At 35.1% G+C, this 22,849-nt stretch overlaps 1 protein-coding gene and 1 long non-coding RNA gene across 3 annotated transcripts in view; one reads left to right on the top strand and one right to left on the bottom strand.

Moving 5' to 3' along the window:
* Positions 1-22,849, bottom strand: part of LOC119073731 (titin) — a 50,688-nt gene that overhangs the window by 12,377 nt on the left and 15,462 nt on the right. Inside the window, exons 1-9 of one of the 2 annotated variants that reach the window (XM_037179364.1) lie at positions 21,400-21,797; positions 9,036-9,158; positions 7,071-8,378; positions 6,661-7,008; positions 3,973-4,149; positions 3,134-3,907; positions 2,125-2,316; positions 596-1,574; positions 370-530 (exon numbers count right to left, since the gene is read on the bottom strand). In XM_037179364.1, the coding sequence (XP_037035259.1) occupies positions 370-530; positions 596-1,574; positions 2,125-2,316; positions 3,134-3,907; positions 3,973-4,149; positions 6,661-7,008; positions 7,071-8,378; positions 9,036-9,158; positions 21,400-21,534 (4,197 nt within the window). In that variant the 5' untranslated portion in view covers positions 21,535-21,797. Of the gene's footprint in view, positions 1-369; positions 531-595; positions 1,575-2,124; positions 2,317-3,133; positions 3,908-3,972; positions 4,150-6,660; positions 7,009-7,070; positions 8,379-9,035; positions 9,159-21,399; positions 21,798-22,849 lie in introns of those variants that run through there. The other variant, XM_037179363.1, reaches the window with a different exon arrangement.
* LOC119073751 lies at positions 9,026-20,031 on the top strand. The gene is made up of 3 exons (XR_005087081.1): positions 9,026-9,037; positions 18,705-18,714; positions 19,962-20,031. It is a non-coding gene; the product is annotated as an uncharacterized LOC119073751 (long non-coding RNA).

Below are 22,849 nucleotides of genomic sequence, written 5' to 3'. Positions count from 1 at the left end.
ATGAACGCGATGTATGTATGTGCCGTCACATTTATACTGAAAATTTATTTTTAAAATTGTTTGTATACAGAGGACGGTTCGAAGCGAGCGCAGATTACATGCCATTTTGTAATTTGTATTTTTACGATATAATGCATCCACGACAACCTACACAATTTGGCAACGAAATTTATTGTTTGTTACTCAAATGGCTGCTAATTTATATGTTAATGGTTGACCGTTTGCGTTCGGATTGAATTTATGGCCGGCTTAAACTTAACCTTTTTGTACTCTGATGCTCCGTCATTAGACTTTAAACCCAACGGAGACCAGTGAACATTTTACATTCAACAAACAGCGATGATTCAACCCAGCTGCGCAGCTACTCACCTTAAAATCGCGTCCACTGAACGGTTTTCCATTGTGACTCCAAAAGATCTGAGGCCGGGGTGTTCCAGTAATTTCACATTCAAGTTTAATCTTCTGTCCAACTCTTGCCATAATGTTAGTGAGTGGTACACGGAATACCGGCATTTCCGACGGCTGTAGAGCTGAAATGTTTGAAATTTTGGTAAACAAATTTTTTCCACGATAAAGCAATGAACTGTGTGTTTACATTGAACGCTCAAGCCGGCACTGCATTGCGCTATTCCGACCATATTCGTGGCTTTACAGGTGAACACCGCCTGATCCTCCAAGAATACTTCTTCGAATCGTAGAACGGCCTCACCGTTGTTGTATGAAATGCAGTAGTCTTTCACGTTATCGACACACACATCATTTTTGAACCACTGCACTGTGGGTAACGGATTGCCAGTAACAGTACAACGGAACTCAAATGATCCTCCCTCTTTGGCGAAACCATTTTCCAAAAATTTCACAAAATTCGGTGGCACCAACATCTCATCCAGTTGCGCTTCCTTAACAGTCAACATGCATGTCGTTTCGGTAGCACCAACACAGTTTGATGCCTTGCAACTGAACCGGGCCGAATCCTCAGCAAAAGTTTCCTCGATGGATAAGGTGCACAGGCCATTCTCATACTTGCGGTGATAGTCCGGATTGTGCTGAATAGACAATTGATCTTTGAACCATTCGATAGACGGTTCGGGATAACCTTTCGCCACACATTGCAGTATGATTTTGTCACCTTCCTGAATCGTTGCGTCGCACAACGGTTGTGTGAACACTGGATGTTCATATTTCGTTTCACTCAATGCGGGAACCATTTCTTGCCGGTTGAATTGAACCTCCACCACACGTTTGTCGACTTCATCTTTGGAATTTTGTTGTCTGGCTGCTTCTTCGGATTTGAATTGATCGGCAAGCGTGCTCAAATCAGACTTTAGTTTGAAGAACGACTGGAACAACGAGATGTTGTCGGTGTACATGGGGACGGTCTTATCGAATCCGTAGATTTTGTTGGACAAATTGGATAGAGATTTGAGTCGGTCCAATTGCTGGGCTTCATTGTTTGTAATGTAGTTGTCGATGGTGGTGGTGAGACTCTTTGCTTCGTTGTAAGTTTTGATGTGAATTATTTGGTTGGTGATATTTTGAAGATTGTTGTTGTGGTCCCGGTACGTCTGTTCAATCTGAGGAAACATTTAGAGTTACCACAACAGAGTAAAGTAAATCAGGCAGGAGCGCTGGATCTGACTAGGGACCTGAATTATCTAGTAGCTGAATTTTTTGCGAATAAAATAAATTCAATTTAGATCACTCGAGTTCATTTTCATACAGCGTATTAGGTCCCTGACGTTTCAAAAATGAACCGCTCCTGCCCGGTTTATTTTACTCTGCCGTGGAGTTACTCAATTAAGTTTCGATTAAAGTGTAGGGCTACAGATAAAGCAACTTTGACCCGAATCTTTTCTTCTTCTGAACATAAATCTAAATGTAGCGGCTAGCGGCCGAACAAATGTTATTTTGAAGAAGAAAATCAATTTAATTTTCGCTAAGAAATGATCTGACGATTAATTGCATCATAAAGTCTAAAAATATCCGCTGAAACACGCGTCAATATAATCGCCAATCATATAAAACGATAAACGTCTGCATTTAAAAACGTAAATCTTACACAAATCTCAAACATCGGTGCCACCATCATAACAACACATCAAAAATAATCTTAATTTTACTTACACCATCAGCCAATTCAAAATATTCGTTAGCCAAATCTATCGTCCTGCGTGTATTTTGCGTGCGCGTACGAATATCATCCCACCGTTGTCTCAATTTCTGCACTTCATCATCAACAAATCGTCCAATATCCGGATATGTTTTGCTAATACTTTCCGATGTGTGAATGAAATTGTCGATTCGTTTTTCCATGAGCTAGAAAATTTAATTTTCATTTGCAAAACTTCCATCAATCCGGCGGGGTCAAAATATTTCCGAAAAAAATTAATTCAATTTAAATTCGAACCGACCGGACTACATTATTTATCGTATAATTGTAAATTGGCAATAAGACAAGAAGTTACACGCCGAAAATCAGAAATTAAATCATTTTTTAGTGGCACATCGTAAAATCGTTTTATTTCCAGTTCGTGTTGTGCTGAGCACAAGTTGCATATTTTCCGAAAAGTTGATGATCTTTCACAATGGCAATGGATTATCACGCACTCGTATGCACATAATGTGAATAATATGCAACAGCTGAAACCGGGTTCGGTCATATTATAATTGTACAGTGCGGTTTACTTGGAAGCGAAATTCGGGATGGCGAGAGAGAACAAGTATAATTTTGGCACTGCTTGGATATAGTTTGTTTATGGCTTCGAAAGAGATTATTGTGAGTGAAGCGTTGATGTGCGTCTTTATATGACGTAGGTGCATCATTTATATAAAAATATAATCCAATTTAATGTGTAAGCAAATTTAAATGCCCTACAAATTACAAAAAGAACTGTGGGTTGGCGGCAATCCATTTTGAAAAAATGAAAATTTATTTTCTCTTAGACTTGGCAGTGAAAAGAGGTTTTCCCCCAAAATCCTGATTAATTGTCATCAGAGTCGAGACAATGTTAATAACAATGAAAACTGGAAAGGTCACTCAACCAATGGCTTATATTTCTTGTGAATCATAAAACACGACCATCACACTCGGATCACTTATCATTCGATTGAACAAAAAAAAAATTCGACCTACCTGTATGGTCCGTTCGAAGTACTCGAACCCGAGAGCTATAGTCCGAGCAGAAGCAGTAGTTTCACCATATTGTCCTTGAGTATCATTCAACTGTTTCGTAATATCATCCAAATTTTGATGAATTTCGTTGAGTTCTTTGTTAAACTTCATTATAACACTCTGTTTCTTCTTCTCAGTCAACTCACTACTTCTACCATCACTCTGCATCTCAAACACAACACGTAACTGTTCTAACAGTCTGATTATTCTATCCGCATCATGTTCCTTCGCACCGTCAGGCTCTTGATCGCGTACAACGTCGATGATTCGTTCACTTTCCGCAATCAACTCCCGAAACTGTTGCATTATTCGATCCTTAAACCGTTCATGATCGGAAAGCACCGCGTCAACGTTACCATCGTGATTGACAGACTGTTGTGATTTGTTACGGAAATAGGTTTCTATTTCGGTTTGTGTATTGACAATGTTACCCAAAAACGAAATTAACGATTCCAACAACATGCGATAGTTGGAGCTTATCGCCGATAGTTTGTCTTTGATTCCATACAAATTTCTTATCACTTGTTTCACTTTGTCGCGCGTTTCTTCGTCTTTGGGTTGCAGTGTTGATGTTGTGTGAATGCGATTATCGATTTCGTTTGAGGCCTTAGCGATTTCTGATAGAACTCCACTGAGTTTATCACTCACAAACTGTTTTATTGTAGCCGGTTCATCGGATGGTGTCGTTAATACGGGATACAATTGAGCGTCCAGTTTTGTTGCAGCATTAATTTTCTGTTCGAAAGAAAGATAAGTTAAGATTCCCGAAGGACGATAATGCACTTCCCCCATCGACTTACGTTAGTATTTTCGGTCATGATGGTTTCATAGAGTAACTCAGTCTCTCGTTGCTCAACCAAACGAGTGGTCCAGCTTTCCCAGCTCTCGGTTATATTGAATTGTCGACCACGAAAATCGTTTAGTATTTCCTCAACGCGACGACATGCACTTTTCGTCTCAAGATATGGGTCCGCGACCTGTTACATAAATAGATGCGTTTTTACTGCGACCGTTAAACAATTATTGTTCGAGAGATATTATACATGAGAATCGGAAAAAAGAAGCAAGCGAAATGTGAACGATGAAGATTGGAGAAGAGCCAGAGATTAACTGAATGGTGCTGGAATATCAACGTTTGACGGAACGCAGAAATAAATAACACAAAAATAAAATTAATGTATTAAAGTACGAGATGTTCGGATATATTTTCACATTTGAAAGAAAATAGATGTGGAAAATGTATAAATAAAAACAGAAAGTTGTCATGTAGTGAGTGAATTTTCGTTTTTTATTTGTTTCTTGATTATGTGGCAAAGACATTACGACTGTGAGCGTAATACGGCGGCTTCACCGAACTCAGAATTATTTTAATTGAAAACAACGTTTTCTACCGACGTTTTTTTTACAGAAAACTGTCTACTAACCCTTTTTCCTCAAGTAAAATAACTCCTGTAATGAAAAAGGTCTTATGGATTTCATTACCAGCAGTCGCTCTTCTTCATTCAACGGTTGCATTAAATAATGTGAATTCAAATTACAGTCAGTCCAGTTTTACGATTCAGTATGCTTGATGTTTCCTTAGCTATAATTTATCGAGCCATAGGTCCTATTATTGGTAAAATTTACCAAATTTCGTAAAATGTACCATTTACCGAAAATTTAACATAAATTTGGTTACAGTGAACGACATCTCAAATGTCTCACTGTCATTTTTTTCAGAGAATGTCATTGTGAATTTGCAATGACACAATAAAATTCTCAGAAAAATTTGACAGTGACATTTGAGATGTCGTTCACTGTAATTTTCTAAAAAAAATTTTAAATATCGGTAAATAAATTAACCAATTGCAGGCGAGTAAAACTTTAACGTAAGATGCATGACTTGGGTACAGGAAAAGGCTCAAATTTCAACCGAAATTTTTCAGCTGATTTTTAGATGATTCACTAATACACACCACTGTTTATAGGGTTCTACCACTATCACGCATGGGTCAGAAATCTTACAGATGTTCTCCAAGCAAACTTAGTGTTCTCTCATTCAAATGGGCATAAAATTGATCTTTACTTCTCATATTACCACAAATTTAGTATCGACAAATTAAAAGTGTTCTCCCGAATTTCCACAAATCAAAATTTTCTCTAAGCTGCCTGACCCATGCGTGTATGCGTGTACTGTTAAATCCGTATAAACACTCATAACCAGTTTTGTTTGTATGGGTATGAGTGCACCAGCTGAAAATCAGCAAACTTAGGCTGAAATTTGATTGACCTCCCCTGTAACTAAGAAAACATAATAGCAGATTATGCACCTCTGTCCAAAATGTTTATTTTGTCGATTTAGAAGTTATTTACCGAGCCGAGACTATCGTTCTAGGCAGATAAAACAAAGTCAAAGATATAACAATCCAGAAATTAACACGACTCTATGAACTGTTTCTAAAAACCGCTAAAATCAAGTCAGATTTCCAATCATATTTCCTTAATTTGGAAAAGAAGACTATTTGTTACTGAGAAACACATAAGTAGGACGTCTGCTCTCTAAGAAAAGGTCGCAAATTTTACTCTCTGCATACGGGTCAACCAATCTGAAATCGACAGCCAACGGCAAAAACGAGCTATGAGCTCTGGCTAATTCAGTGTTATATATAGCAAAATGTACGTCACGAATAATGAAGTAACGAATGATTTTGTATGTCTGTTGGAAATGCGTACAGCGAAAGAAGTAATAGACTCGTTAATTACGTTTGTGTGATTGTGTGATTGTGTGATTGTGTGGTACAGTGCTGTCTGTGTGGTGTAATTAGGTATCAGACACTTTCTTGAACCACCTACATATTTTCCACAAGATTTTCCACATCAGTTGTGTTTACTAGTCGTCTACGGACGTTCAGGTAATCTTTACTCATAATTGTGAGAAGAAGACGCACGTTATACAAGCATTATAGCAATGCTCTTATAGAATGACAAAATAGCAGAATGTAAACTGAAATGATTAAATTGGCGCTGTCGTGCCATTTCATTATTCGTCTGAGTTAATGGTAACTGACCATTAATTAGATTAGTGAGTGAAGAATATTTTGCCCTATGCCGCTCGTCGAAATTTATTCATATTTTAACTTTTACATGGAGACTACTCTGCTCTACATTGTAGGGCATTCAGAGACTGAAAATAGAACAAACCGAGTTGAAAGAGAGGAGTGATATTCACTATATAGACGACACTTAGTGCATGAAGTTTCTTGTACATGATCCCCACACATAAGACCTTCCCCTCTCGTAGGATATAACATATATTTTAGCATTCCGTTGTGAATCGGTTTGGCCTTTGAACGAGTTGCTTCCAAGTAAGGCTATGTTTAATTAGACAATAACAATAACTTTAGCCGAATCCGTGTAAATTCGGAAAATTTTGCTATGAATTGATTGATCAAGCGCATCAGGATATCAGGAATAGTGGGACGACCACATTGGATAGGTTCAATATTTACCTTAGACGTTTCGTCTATGAAACGTTCCCCTTCACTTTTCAACTGGGCATAGGCCGGTTGCACCTTACTCCATATGTTATTCAACTGGTTCATCTTTTCCTCCTCGGGAACACTTTTCAGAACATTTTCCAAATAGTTAAACATATTCGACAAGCTGTCTGCCAATTTCAAGAACTGAATTAGTATCGACACCAAATCCACACGATTTTCCACGATATTTTTCAATTCTATCCAATGGGTGTGAATTGCGTCGACCTTCTGGTCAATATCTTTTCGTTGATCGTCTTCGATTTCGTTTAGGATTTGAGTTACTGTTAATAGCTGATTGTTAATTTCGTTTCCTCTTGCCTGTGAATAGAGAAGCAAATTAGTTTCGAGTTGAGAAACGCGTTAGGAATTACAGAACTCACCTCCAAATCAGACAAAAGTTGATGATGGACTTTGAGAAAGTCATTACATTCAGGTAGCGAAGTCCCCATACTATTACTATTGCGCAAAGAAGCTTCAGCGATTGATACCAGCCAGGACAGAATTTTGTTATGTTTCTCCAGGAACGCGTTCAACGATTCCGACACTTTAAGACTATGCTCGCTGTTTATTGTGCAAATTTCTTCCAAATAAATCTTTCGATTCTCAATGTCCTCTATGACCCTTTCGATTCCGGATACATTAGCATTCGACCGACCGATTTCTGCCAAAATTGCATAGCCCAAACGAAGTGGCTCTTCCGTAAGTCCAACTATTTCGTCTAACACTTTTGCATGAATGTTGATGGCTTCACTGGATCCGTCGGCATGTTTTGATGTTGACACCTCAATTTCCAGTTTTTCTAATACTGACAAGGCTTTTTCTGCTTTGGCAAAGAACTCCTTCGACTGGACCAATAAGCTCTCAATCTGTTCAATCGAATCTAAATACTCAACACAGCCATTCAACACGCTGTATGCTCTACTGCAAGCTTCATCGCCAGCAAAGCAACCCGTTGTTACCAATTTCTCCGTTGCTCTTGTAATCTTCAATGCTTTGTCACGTAAACTTACAGCATCCTGTTTCAGTGCAATGTAGTCTTGAAGCAGGTGGATGGCGGACGACTCAGAATCACCTAGATTTGGCATGCTACTCAATTCATTTTTACGGTTTTTCAAAACCGTTTCCACATCACCCAGTTCCTTGGCGAAAATCGCCAATGCCAGACATTGTTCCAACTGAATTTTTCTCGTTTGCCAAGCTGATTCCAAGATATTTCTACGGTCGTGCAATTCCTCTAACCATTTTTCGACCTGATGTATCGACTTTTTCACTTCGTACTTTATATGATCTGGTCGTGAGTCTACCGTTCCGGTATGTGCCAATTCTCTCAAATTAGCCAGCAGCTCATTGCCTTCTTTCAGAGCTACCATAACTGAGGCCAGCACCTCAATTCGAAGTTGTTTGAATTTATTCAGAAACTCTTGTACCGATTCGATTTCAATTGGTATCATTGTGTCCCGACACGCCACCTCTAGGGCCGACATCTTTCCTTTGCAGATGCCAAGTTTTTCGTGGAAATTTACATTTAAGTCTAGGATGTGCTTCTTCTGTTGCAGCAACTTCAGCACATCAGCCCAAGCTAGCGATAATGATTGTCCCATTGCATCAAGAACTTCTGGTCGAGCTTGGTTTTGCTGGAGAAGTCGTTCGGCCTTCGGTACGAATTCGTCAATGGGCGAATTTTTGTTCTGCAATAGAGATGGAAAAATATTACAATTAAGTCAGTCATACCTGTCGCACCCATCACAGGCATATGACAGGCCAGGGTCTATCTCACACGAAGTTATCCAACTCATACTTGTAAAGAAATAAGAAGTAAAATTCTGTGCCAAGATACGCATGACCCTAATATCTCTGTCTAATTTATGAGCATATCGTAGCCGGAATACCTGTTGTTATGTGTTAGTCTCCCCTTATTTTGCTAAATGTTCACCTGCTCTACATAAACCAAATTTATTCACTCATAAATGCGTAAAAACAAAACATTTAAATTAATGAATTGTTTATGATTAATAGTTTCCATCAGACGCTTTACATCCGTAATTAATTTGTTAAAATGCAATTAAAATGTTCAAATTAACTGTATCATTTCATGAACATTCGTACAACCTTAGCTACATCTTAATTATGTTAACAATGTAATGGTGTAGTGGTCATGCACCAATTAAATTTACGCTCAGTCATCATTCCATATACCTCAGTCATTCATAGATAATGTACGAGAAAAAAAAAGAAGAGAGATGAGAACCAGAAAAGAATCTATCAACAGCACCAACAACGGCAACAACTTATCATGTTATACCACAAATTACAAACCATTATCCGTGTATGCCATAACAACATACCTGTAACTGTTTAAATACTTCATCGTGTTGCTTCTGTAACAGCACAGCTTCTTCTATGTTGGATCCAAGAAATGTTAGTTTTGGGTCTATTTCGACGACTTTGATGTGATAGGTGTCACCGCTCTAAAATAGTAAAACAGAACGTTATTATATTGACACGTTGATTTGGTTTATTTAAACTGTCTGCGGTGTTTAAGTTTTCGAACGGGAAAAATCAGAGATTCGTTGTTGTTATGGCGGAAATATCACAAATTTAGTGAATGGGGACAATTTGCTTTTTATGGATTAGTGCGGTAGAGAATGTGTGGCAGGTAAGTAAAGTATTGATCAATTTAAAACTTAAGATTTTAAGATTTGACGAGATTTTCCGTTCAACTCTCGAAGCCATTGCGAATGTGAAGATGTCTGATTTTTCTTGGGACCAGGCTTCTCTTCCTTTAAGCTTTGGAGGTATAGGTGTTAGGAAAGTTGAGGATATTGCGATGCCAGCTTATCTGTCGTCTGTTTATTCTACTTTAGAACTGTCGAGTGAGATATTGAGAAAGTTTAGTTTTCAGGTGATCGAAACTAGTGTTTTGGAATTAATTGAGGAAATACCTCGAGATTTTGTTCCAGAAGGTGACGAGAAGAAGAAGAAGCAAAAGAATTGGGATCTGCCGATGATTAAGAGTAAATTCGATGAGATGTTTGACTCCAGCGAACCTGTTGCTCGTGCAAGACTACTTGCATCATCAACCAAAGAATCTTCAAAGTGGTTGCAAGTAGTTCCATCGAGCCAATTAGGTTTGCTATTGGATAACAACTCTGCTAGAATTGCTGTTGGTCTTCGTTTAGGTTCTGGTTTATGCGAGGAACATAAGTGTGTTTGTGGTGGAATGGTTCAAAAGGATGGCTTACACGGCTTATCATGCAAAATGAAAATTAAAAAAATTGCTGCGCATGATGAAGTCAACAAAGTTTTTTCTCATGCATTTTCTTCAGCAGGATTTCCAACCATGTTACAACCGCCAGGTATGTCTAGAGATGATGGTAAAAGACCTGATGGAATGACCCTGATTTCATGGAGTCATGGTAAATCTCTTATTTGGGATGTAACCATAAGAGATACATTGGCGCCTTCATACATTAATGAATCTAGCAAGAAACAGCGGTCGATTGCGGACAACGCAGAAAGATTTAAACACAATCATTATAAGCGTTTAAAAGAAAATTATTTGTTTACTCCTCTAGCTTTCGAGACTTTAGGCTGTATGGGACCTGAAACAAAGAAATTCATTGAGAAATTAGGAAAAATTATAAAGGCCACTTCAGGGGAACCGCGATCAATGGATTATTTATTGCAGAAAATTTCAATTGCGATACAAAGAGGCAACGCTGCGTGTATTTTGGGGACTTTGGGAACGGATAGAGTAGATGATTTTTATGTTTTGTAACCTTTGATTTTTGAAAAGATCGTTTTTTTACGGGCTGCATCATTGTGAGCAGCCTTTTTTTCGCATATTTAAATAAAGAGAACTTCGATTGAAATTCAATCGTCAAAAACCAGAAGAAAAAACTTAAGATAAATCGATTAAAAAATTCAGTCAGTTTACGTGTTTGGCATCCAGCATATGGGTTCTGATTTCTTAACCTTAAAAACGCACAAACTCTACAAATACCGTAATTTTCACCAAGGACAACACAGTTTCGTGTAAAACTTTAAAATAAACACAACAAACACACATTTCTATCAAAATGTATAAAATCATGGCGAGTTTAGATTTGGAGGTATCGCAGACTGCTAACGTATTAGAATTGTCATGCCTTCGGCATTAATTTCGGAAATTTTCTCGTAATTTAGACCCGCAGCATGGAGCATGAAAACTTGTAGAACGCATCCATTGTGGACGGTAGATTTTAGGCACTTTCGCTTGTCGCCCTGTCGAAATTGCCTTAAATCGACCGTCCACGACGTAAATAACTATTTCATGCAAAGTACATAGTCATCAACAAAGCGGTTGCTACTAGAGAGCTGATTTGTCATCAACGACTTTAATTGCCTTTGTAGTTTAATGAAACAGTTCCTGGCAGGACCAGGACCCACATATTAGCTCTTTATTTTAACCTTGAGAGCCTGAAAATTGCCATTTTTTCCATTAAAAGAGTTGTGCCACCCGCGCATCTGCTACTTCCTAATTTGTACAGCCTTGGCTTTTACTTTAACATTCATTAGGCACTAAAAAATGAATTATTTTCTTGTAACCGCTTTGATACTCTCATGTTCATAATAATCTACGTATACCAAGTCCTAATTTGTTCCAACTTTTTTTTTTTCACTTCCACTTGGTTTGGAGCCGTTAACATATCATTTTGCCATGGCAAATAATAAACAAAATTAATTTTCAATAAATTTGACACCATAAATGGCTTGCAATTCAAACGCAGCATAATGAAAATACGCCATCAAGATCAAGAGTACTTATTAAGCAAGGCAACGCAACATATTATTTATTATATGCCTTTCGGTGCGGTGGTATATTGTTTATGTAATAAAAAAAAGAGCTCAGCCTATGGAAAATATACCACACCATTTCACGTATACGAAAGTCTTTGAACGTTTGATGTGATTTGAGAAATATCGACTTATCGAGTTAACATCAATACTCAACCAATACTGTAATTACGATGGAGCAGTACATTAAATATCTTCAATTTATTTGTGCATGTTGTTTTGTCGGTATAAGAAGTGCATTCAAGTGAAGTATAAGCTATTTTTACAGACAGATGCCGAATTCATTTGATAGAAGTTGCATCAAAAACACACATTCGAGAAGATTTGTGGTGATCGTCTTCGATACGTTTTTCATTGAATGTTTTTGAGTAGACTTATGACTCTGTGCATTGAATTGGTCTGCACTTTTGATATAAAATTGTGAATCGGTAAATCGGTAATGTGAAAATCATTCATTCAAGTTTTATTTGGAGAGTATAGACGATCAAGTTTACTAAGTAGGAGCTCCTATGTTACGATTTTCATTTAATCCATTGTATTCAATGTTCATATACATTTCACATTTCGCATTTTCACACACAATCTTCATTCATATGTAATACCACGGCAGAGTAAAATAAACCAGGCAGGAGCGTTTGTTTTGACTCTGGACCTGAATTGTCTGGTAGCCTTAATTTTGCGGACAAAATTAATTTCATTTATGTCAGTGTTCATTTGAGTTGATTTTCATACAGTGTATTAGACCCCTTTTTGACTTTTCACAAATGAACCACTCCTGCCTGGTTTATTTTACTCTGCCGTGGTAATACTATGAGGTGAATTTATAGGAAGAGCGAGGTCTTATCCGCGCATCTATATTCATGATACAGTCATGTAGATTTTTTGGAGCTGTTTGGCTTGGATTTTATAAAGGAAGTGAATGTGACCTTAAACTGATGTTTCGGAATTTAAAATTTCATTTTAAACTTTTGTAATATTTGTAATATAAAGCTCATCGAACGATCATCATTGATCATAGTCAGTCTTGATTTCATTTCGAATTTGTCGTGTTTTTTCTAATTTTCCCATGTAACCTCTGGTACCTCATATAGATTTCATTGATCACCGAGCAATTCGTTGCACCAATTTAAATTTATTTTCGAATTAGCGAAAAAAAAAGTGTGCAACTCTCTGCTTCGTTGGTTACGCGACGTTTATTTCTTGTCGTGGAATTCTCTTTAAAAATGTGATGATATACAAAATGCCTTTGCTGTAAAAGCGTTCAGACTGCAGTCCCCAGTCGTCGGCAACATGTTTATTTATTTATTGTATATTGAAAATAATTGATTAGTTTCACTTAATACCCGCTTCATTAAACATCATAACCGAATAATTGACCACAATACATAAAAAGTTTGAAATTAAGCGCAACAGTTTGTTGTTGCTCCAAAAAATTATTAAAGCGGCAAAGTGTAAATAAAGAAAATTCATTTTAAATACAAATTTCATATGTACGGACGTACACCATTAATTCGATCAGTATGAATATGCCATGTTTAACAAATAAATTTTTAAAAAAATCTCGCATGAAATTTCACATTCACACAAAAAACACGGAAAAGTCAAGGTCCGAAGAAAGAATTATATGCAAAAGATGCAGAATGAAAAGAAAGTTAAGTCGGTTGATGCGGTTTACCTTTAATACATTGTTGCACCGGTGCGGCTGTGTTATAGTAGGTGGTATGCTGATTTGGCATTGCGAAAGGAGGAGACGTTTACCTCTAAATAAGGCAGTAAAGGTATATTGAAGGTATAATGCAGATTCTCATAAACAAACCTGACACTTTTGAGCACATGACCCCTGCATTCGAGTGAATTACAGTGAAGCGTCACACATGTCCTCCGGTTTTTATTAATTTTATTGAATTGCTGATGACGAATGTAGGTTCAGATTCACTTGAAACTTGCGTTCATAGTTTATTTTGTCCTAAAAGGGAAAACCTTCGCTTCATTTGTGCCGACAGCGTGAGAGCAATTTTGTTTTGCTGAGATCGACAATAATGCTGCGTTTTCGATTATTCCATTATTTCGATTTGTAAATCAAACATTAAACAACGGAAAATGTCGAAAAATTGCCAATTTCAGCAACGCGAAATTGCAGGGTGCTTTCGGCCTTGGATACACAGCACTAAAGTTCGAGAAATAGCAAATTGATTATGCAATTGTACAGTCAGGTTAATAAAAAAATATGATTTTAACTTGCCCTAACCTTACAAATTGATTGTGGGATTTTAATAAAGTTTGTAGTTCTGCCGAAAAAACAACCCATTTCTGGAGATTTCGGTAACCTCTAAGTCTAGTTTGAAGTAGTTGATAGCTGAAAATATTTTTTCCTCACCCGTTGATCTATTAGCTTTCGATTGATGATAACAAACATGAGAAATTTTAACCAAATTTGTATCTTTGGCGCCCATTTTCGTACAAGTCTATTCAACGCTGGAGTCTGTTAACTTTTTTATTTCATAAAACCTAAATCATTTGTGAATTTCAAGAATTTAATTTAATTCTTTAGACAACTACAGTCCAACATCTTTCAAATAAAGTTTAATTCATGAAGATCGAGCTATATTTACGTTTTATGAAATAAAAAAGTTAACAAGCTCCAGCGTAGATTGGACCTTTTATTGGACCTTTTCGCAATACAAAAATAGCCGCCAACAACACAATTTGTATTTGAATTTCCCATGGTTAGGATCTATCGAAAGCTGAATAGGGGATCAGGAAAAAATATTTTTAATAATTACTCGAAAGAAGAGTTGGAGGTTGCCGAATCCCTTAGAACTACATAGAATTGCTTATTTGAATTTTCGCCAGAACTAAATTTTATTCAATTTTTTTGTGTTTTCATATTGTTGAAAATAATTACTGCGCGATAAGACCATCAACAAGTTAAAATCATTTTTTTCATTAACATACATACTACAAGTTGTTAAACAGATGTTGAAAGAAAATTTCTCGTTTTATTTGACAAAAAAAAGAGGAGAATTTTCAAAAATACAACATTTATACATCAATTCCACTCAAAATTTATCAGATTGCCCATTATGGGATTGCTTCTGAGTATCACAATTGTCTACTGGATTCACCTATCCAAGATCGCAATTACAATAGTCTTCAGCTGATAAGACTTCCGTAAATAAGTAATATACTGAACATTTGATTTATCTATTTGATGTGTTAAACTGGCAGAGAAAAAGAAATGGGAGTATCTGTACATTTGTAAAGGTTCTGCAGCTGAAACGCTGTGAAACTTGCGTGCAAAATAGTTTTCAATTTTCTCTTAAATGCCATTAACCCAAAAATACTACGGTACAGCAGGCTCAACATCGAATATTTTTCAAAGGAAATAGAAGCAATTCAGATAAATTTTCTATTTGAAATAAATATTTTGATTCTTTGCACAATTTCTTTATTATTGAAACTAGAAAAGAATCTGTGCGCGTCCATACGGCTTTTTTAAATTAGAAAATTCATTAAAACTCATACTCTTAACATATGTGTGCTTTCAATTTTAACGTTTCTTCTAGTCAATATTATAATATAAATGCAAATTTCATGCTATTCTATTTTTGAAAATAAAATTGGTGAAACCAATGTTCAAATGTTTACATAAAATTTTTAGATTTTTTTTAGTCTTCTGTGTACATATAGATGTACTTGGAATACTGTAAATTTATGTGTATGGCATCATAGCTAACCATTTCGTTTACTTCGTGTACGCTCCTTCGTACGAACAAATATTCGATGCGTTTATAATACAAGAAAATAAAGTAGCACAACATGTACGCAAAATGGCAGAACTGCCACAGATAGTTACAATTTCTTGGCAACGAAAGGCTATAATTATTTTATAATAGAGCCGATAAATAATTTCATTTTTCAAATTATTGCTCCTTGTTATGATAGCTGAGACAGGCGATGGTGGATTTGCAGTCAAATTAAGAACTCAACCAAAAGCTGCAATGACAAACGTAAGCGAATTGAGGTATTAGTGTTCTTTTATATAGCACAAACGTATCTTATAACTAATGAAGTAATAGATTGTTAAGCACAAAGTGATCAACAGATTTAACGATCACCGTGATTTCTTTATATTTTCTTGATTTTCTCGAATTTCATCTAAAGATAGAGAATAGGACTGTCGCTTTCAAAGGTTGAATAGTTTTTCTTCTAAATCAAAGGCGATTCATCTAATTTTCCCTTTCGATGTTTCCTCCAGTTCTAAATTTGAACTAATGTAAAATTGAGGAATTTTCTGAGTCATCTGCCTTTTTTATCGAGAACTGTGGAAGACTTGTTTTTAGCATTAAACTCAAATTCGAAATGATGTGTGGTTAATGGAAACACATGTGGCAAATTTGTAAATAATGGCAAAGCAGAGATATCGGTCATGGATTTTTTTTTCATCTTTGAAATTGTGATGGTAGAACAACTTATACTGCACTCGTTTTGTTTTGTATATAAGAAAGCTTTGCCAGTTTAAATATTTTTAAACAAATATTCGCAACTAGCCTAGCCTTAAACGTATCATTTTTCTCAAAAGCACCAAACAATTCATATTGTTTCTACGATTCGCCAAATGTGATATAAAACTTTTACTTTTTGGTATATAATTGTGAATTCTGTGATGCACGAAAGAAGATAAAACCTTAAAATACACGGGATGACATCACATTTTATGTCAGTTTGCCTCATGGTCGTCTGGTGTATAACAATGTATACATATTCTTAGAGTTAATGTCGAAGCGGCTTTTTTTCTCTCTCTTCAAATTCGTGCGTTTGTTATTTATGTGAATTTGTGGCAAACATATTATAACGTCGTATAGCCATTTGTATATAAATATACTAAGATCACACTTTACGTGTTACAAAAATTTGATACTTAATTCTCAATTCAATTCTAAGTCAATATGCAATTCACACTTAAACACGACAACACTAAATGAGTTTATTTGTTCATTGATGGATGGAATTTTAATTGAATTTACTACAGCATAAATGTTACGTATGGTAATAGCTATAATAACTTTTGAGAATAATGTTTATTGTTTGTGACAAATAAATGTTGCTTAAGGGGTTGAAAAACCTCCAAATATTTTACCGGTAACAAATTGCAAATATTTTTCCAGTTAGAACCGGTAAATATTTTTCCGGTAAAAACCGGCAAAGATTGTACTGGTAAAATCTGGCAAATATTTTACGTGTAAAAACTCGTCAATATTTTCCCGGTAAACATAATTTATAGTTTTTCGGTAGACCCATTTTTTAACAGGTAGAGTTTCGATAAAAATTCTTCATAAAATCCAACCGTTATAAAGTTGTTTATGCCCATGAAAAGGTTTATTAAAAGGTGCTAGTTGTGCTACGCTGGTTCATGTTTTTAGTTTTAATCAAGTATTATATCACAATATGCTTCAATACATTCGAGAAATTATTAGGTTACTGTTGGTAATTACTGCAAGTTTACAAAATTGCATGTGACGTGAATCTTGTTCTTGATGTATCAATTTTTAGATCTTAATCTCTGTTTGTGTAGCTTTAAGTTGTAATTACTTTCGATTAGTAACAACTGACACGAAAATCTTCATATTTCTACTGAAGCTAAGTTTTAGAATTTAAATAGTTTAAAGTCCTGAATCTACCGGTTTTTACCGGTAAATTTTTGAACCGTTTTTACCGTTTATCAGTAATTGAAAAAACGACGGAAATCACTTTCCCAGAAGAGCAGCAACTTAAGTTCTTATAAAATCGAGTAATTTATACTATCGCACGCAAAGCTTCTTTACCCAACTTATATGGGTAACGGAAGAAATAGTGTCTTTCAATCAAAAATAATTTTTCGTTACATGAATACGATGTACAGTCTCTTTAATAGGAATGCAAATGTGAAATTTTAGAAGATAAACATCTACTCGAAAGAAGTCTCTGGTAAATTTCGAAGTAGATAACAATCAATATGAGTGTCTTGACAACTTGAGAGTTTTAAAGTCAACTTAAATGAACTTGTTGTTGATCGAGTGAATCATTTTTATTAATTTTATTAATTATTTCTTTTTAATTTTATTATACCCAGTCATACTAAAACCTTATGGCTTACTAAATTAATCATATGGTATCCATAAGAGCAACATCATCAACCGTTTCAAAACTAATCCAAAATGAAAACATTTCACCATATCTACCACATAACTCATGACGTAGTTCTCAGCGGCAGAAACAAAAAATTCTAATTTAGTGTAGAGTCTTAAATATAATAAACATTCGACCAGAGTATACGCTTTACATTCTCTTGCAATTCCAATAAAAAAGAAGTTATAATTCGCTTTTCCAAATTTAAATTTATACACAACATAGCCGAATGTACATAGCAATTCTGTTCCATTCGATTTCAGCAATGTGTTAAACATTTCCAGAGAGGCTGTGTGGATAGATTTCACTTTATAACTGAAATGTGTGTATAGAATATAGACAGTATGTAACAATCTATATCTACCGACCGCGTAGTCATCAAAATTGTATTTTAAATAGTTCTAATTTTAATCATGATGCAAAGCATATTTAAAGTAGCTTTTAGTTTCATGTTAGTTAATTAGGAAACGATGCTGAACATTATGCTTTTTACATGAATTGTCTGTATACGATTTTCCATCAGAATCAGTATAGTAATTGCAACGAACTTCTAGTTCGTAGATGAATGTGGTTTTTATGTACAAATTTATTCGTTAAAAACATCTAGCAATGAATAAACCTGTTACAGACTGATTTGTCATCTGTTATCGATTAAGATTACCTGTGATCCGTCGGCTGTATTAGCCTGACGTAAAATAAACGAATTGAATTGAATTGAAGACTCCAAAAGTCGATAAGCAAGGCGATAAGTATTTACAGGGAGAGAAACGTGAAATTCGACATGGTTTCATGTTATAAGATTCCACGCACAATTTTTTTAGCAAATGAAAATCTAGATTTTTTATTTTAGTATCTCATCCTTGTTACAAGCGCTTGCCTCACAAAAATTTATAAAATAAAAATCTAGATTCAGAAAATCAAACAACATTTCGAATTTCACTTTCTTCTCACTGTAGCAACATGTTTGCTAAGTTTCATTAGATTTCACCAGTCTGATAAAAAAACGTTAGATCAGATGAAGTAATAGATTCGTTGTAAATCTGCCGTCTTTAAAAGGTTGGTGTAGGGTTAATCGTACTTTCCTCAATAGTAAATAAACGAAAGATACAGACCCTGTTTTACAGTTTTAATCAAAGATTTTAAATTGCGATTCCATCTAATACTTGTTGCAAAGAATCGCAACAATCAGAGTGAATTTGTTCGTTTTTTCTATTGAGGAATATTTGTCATTTTCTCTGTAGAGTTAGTAATATGTCAATTTACACATCAATTTAACATTAGCATGAACCCCAGCCATTACCCGATACTTCCAAAATTAATATGAAATATTGAAGAAAAAAAATTGTCCAAAATTATTCACACGAAGCATTGCAATTTTGTGTATATTCGCACAGCCGTAATGTATCTTTTTTTGTACATATCATATACAACACATAACGTAAAATGAATATACATAATATAGGTCTGAATTTTGGTTTAACGAATAACTGAACGAACTTATGAAGAAAAAAAATTGATCTCTTTTCATTCCGGTTATTTATGCCATAATTGGTAATGTTTTTTGCTTGAATAAATTTGCTTGTGGTTTTTTTTCATCTCACAAATTAAATTAAGTGGTTTTATTAAGACCTTTAATAATTTTGTGTATTTAATATTGATGATAGTGCAAAGAATTCATCGTACATATAAGTAACGAATCGATTCAGTTTATGAGATATTAAGTTATTTTGATTGCAAGTTTCACCTCATACACCGTCTGTTGCTTTACATCTTGAATCTATGGACACTTCAATCAACAGTGATTACTTGAAAGCAATTCCCAATTATGTTCATCAGATAATTCAACTGAAATATGTTTTCTTATATAGCATATACGTTTAAACAAATACTTAATTGTTTCATTACAGTCAAAATTTGAGCACTCATTTAGTAAACCGTAGTATAATGCACTTGGGGATGGTTTGATTTATTAGATATCACGAAGAGTGAAAATAAATCTGACTCCCTCGGATGGTATTTTTCACCTAAATTCGATAGAACAAATGCACTTGTGGTTGAATTGCAACAACAATCAAAGCATATAATTGATTGTTGGGTTTGGATATCTGCTTAAAGCTGGAGACACATTAGCAATTTTGCGTTGCTGAGATCGACAATGAGCCCCGAGCGAGATTGTTCTGTTTGTTTTCCTATTTTTAATCGATGCAACTCTTCATTCAGAGCAAACAAAACTGTTCTACAGTTTGTTGTTCTACATCGAAAAAAAGCCGTTTTTTATATCGCTCCTCAAAATCTAGTCCTTCAAAACAAAAATCTTCGAATTCTCAACGTTTTCTACAAGCGAGAGTATTCTGAATGGTTTTAGTCAAAACCCAGATATTGAATGACGACAGTGAAAAGCTGTAAGTGTTAAAATGTAGGCTCTTATACGATACGTGCAAAGTTTACATCTAATACGTTTTTAGCATTGTGTGAACTTCAAAAACGATCACTTTGTTATACATAAAAAGTTTAACAGTTTATCACTTACGTATTAATGGTATGTACATAGTATTACAGCCGAACGACATCATCAAATTTGGTTTTATTTGTTTTAGGTTGATGTGAATTTTTTAATACTTGTCGTACTGGTGTGCATCTTTAAGATATTGTACGGTTTTAGTACCTCTTAGAGGTTACTATGTGAGATCGGTTGCTTCGTAGGTAACATTTCAGCAAGTGGAGAGTCACAGTCATAATTGGTCCCAACGAGGCGAGACCACAATCAATTTATTCAATGTAATTAGGCAAATTTTTGTTTTCTTTGCACTTAGCTATCGCATAGTAGGGGAACTCAAGCGTTATTTCTGAGTGAAATCAGAGACGACGAACATTAAAAATATTTTTCATAGAAAACGAAAAAATTCATAAAAGCATAGAGTTTATTATCCTCGTAAAACCGTCGCTACTGTAATCCATTGTGAGATAAATGACTGACAATTTTAATCATTATTCAAGTTGCGACAAATAAAATTAAATTTGAATTCAAAAAATGTTTACTAAAATTCGTAATTATGAAAAGAATGTGTTCTCCGTTCGCTAAAAATATTCGTGACATCTAATACAGACTAAGCATTTTTCTCGTTGTGATACTAAGTGACGATACGAATCTTTAAAATCGATATGATATTAGTTAGATAGCTGTTATGTGTATGATTGGACTGCGCGGTTTTTATTTTTGCCGAATACGTCGACGCACAAATATTTCTATTTTGGTTCTCGATGTATTTTGAAAAGAAAAAAAAATCGAAATCAATCGATTCGAAGCACACTGATATTGGATCTGATCATTCTTCTAACAGAGTCGCTTGTACAAATTTTCAAGAAATAAAATAAAATGTTGAAGAGAATGTGCATGTTTTTGGTTGAATATGGTCGAACCGCAACATAAATCATCATAATTCAATTTGAAAGGTAGTCGTTTAAAAGTTAACATTTCTAAAGAACAACACGTATAACCAACATTATACCTCCTTTTCTGAATATTCCATTTTCAATCCGCAAAAACAATAATTATTACTTCGACTTGAGCAATAAACAAACAGAATTGAGTACGGGTAATTATCGGGTTATGTTTTATGTCGTAAGTTGTAACGTTAGTTCCATTCGATTTACAATAATAAATGCAGGGACTTGAGAATACGACAAATTCTTGTTTAGACTTACTTGTAATATAGCGACAACTAGTTGAATGGGTTTACTGTTCAATACAATCGTACTTATTGCTGTTGTGGAAGGCTTTTGGCTGAGATTTCCATTTTTCTGATGATCCTCACGAGAGGTATCCGTTTCGGAGTCCATGGCTCTTTTATTCTCAAATATAACTTTATTCGGTATCCTTTTTCATTCACACACAAAAAATCATCTCTAACAATCAATTGCACCTGATGGACAAACTATAACTTTTAGTTTTGCCAAAATTCGTTATTTTTACTACAATTCAAAACTATCACTCAACAAGACAGTAGCCAAATAAACACACGGTTCGTATTACAATCGCACAATACACTATTGAATATGATCAGCACATACGCGTAGCACTAAGGAGACTGACAATGTAACTCAGTTCAAAATCATTATTGGTATGGTTTTATAAGATTGAGAATGAAAACGGCAAGTCTTGCCGATCGCAAACTTTTAACCTGTTCAACCGCGAACCATTATTTTTACATTTCTTTCCATATACTCACAATATGATTATCTCTCGCATAAACCGTGGCTCTCATTCGACGAACGTAAAAAGCTGTATAGTGTTGGTTCAATTGCAAGACTTTACATTTGAGATATGTGAAAAAGAGAATGGAAAACCGTTTGATTCAAAAAAACATGTGCGATCATTTCGAAAATTAAATTCGAACATTGAATGAAAGAGAGGAAAATTTTTGCAATTATTCTCATCACAATCTGCTACTTCCCCTCGTTGATGGAGTAAAGCTGTATTGATATTGATGGGTTATCACAACTGAGAGGTTCCTTGAAAGAATGGTGGTATTGGTAGTTGGTAATTCGATCGATAGGCAATTCGTATTTTTGTTTTGATGTCTCTCTTACGGCTAGAAAATGTGTGTAAGTTATCTTACAATCAATGAGATATTTCTTAAGAATCGTGTATAAAGTATTGCTGAATAGCCGAGTTTGTTTATACAATTCGTTACCGTATAACAAATTTTGTGTGTTTAACTACACACTTTATTTAACATTGTGGTTTGAGTTACATAAGCTCTATACCCGCTCGGTTCCAACAATTGTCTGACAGAGTTTTGGTCGATAAGATGATGATAGTCTAAGCAAACGGTTGCGACTGAGGCACTGGGATATATGAATCGATATATTAGTGTTTCCGGTTTCAAAAAAGAAAGGAAAAGGATGAATAGAGTAATCACAGAGAAATAGCTTGTCATACTCATCTGATATCGATAACGTTGACAAGAATATGTGCATTGAACTCAGGTTGATGGTCTGTTATATACAGCCAAATGTATGATAAACAATATTGAAGTAATAGATTTTGTGCCACACACAAATGAAGTAACAGATTTAATGGTTCTGCTGCAATATGATTGTCGCTTTTAAAAAGTTGATGTTACTTTGCGCTTGTAAGGTCGATTATCCATAA

This window comes from Bradysia coprophila, unplaced genomic scaffold (genome assembly GCF_014529535.1).
Source record: "Bradysia coprophila strain Holo2 unplaced genomic scaffold, BU_Bcop_v1 contig_138, whole genome shotgun sequence".
In the NCBI taxonomy this organism is placed as follows: Eukaryota; Metazoa; Arthropoda; class Insecta; order Diptera; family Sciaridae; genus Bradysia; species Bradysia coprophila.
This window is presented reverse-complemented; position numbering and strand designations above follow the sequence as displayed.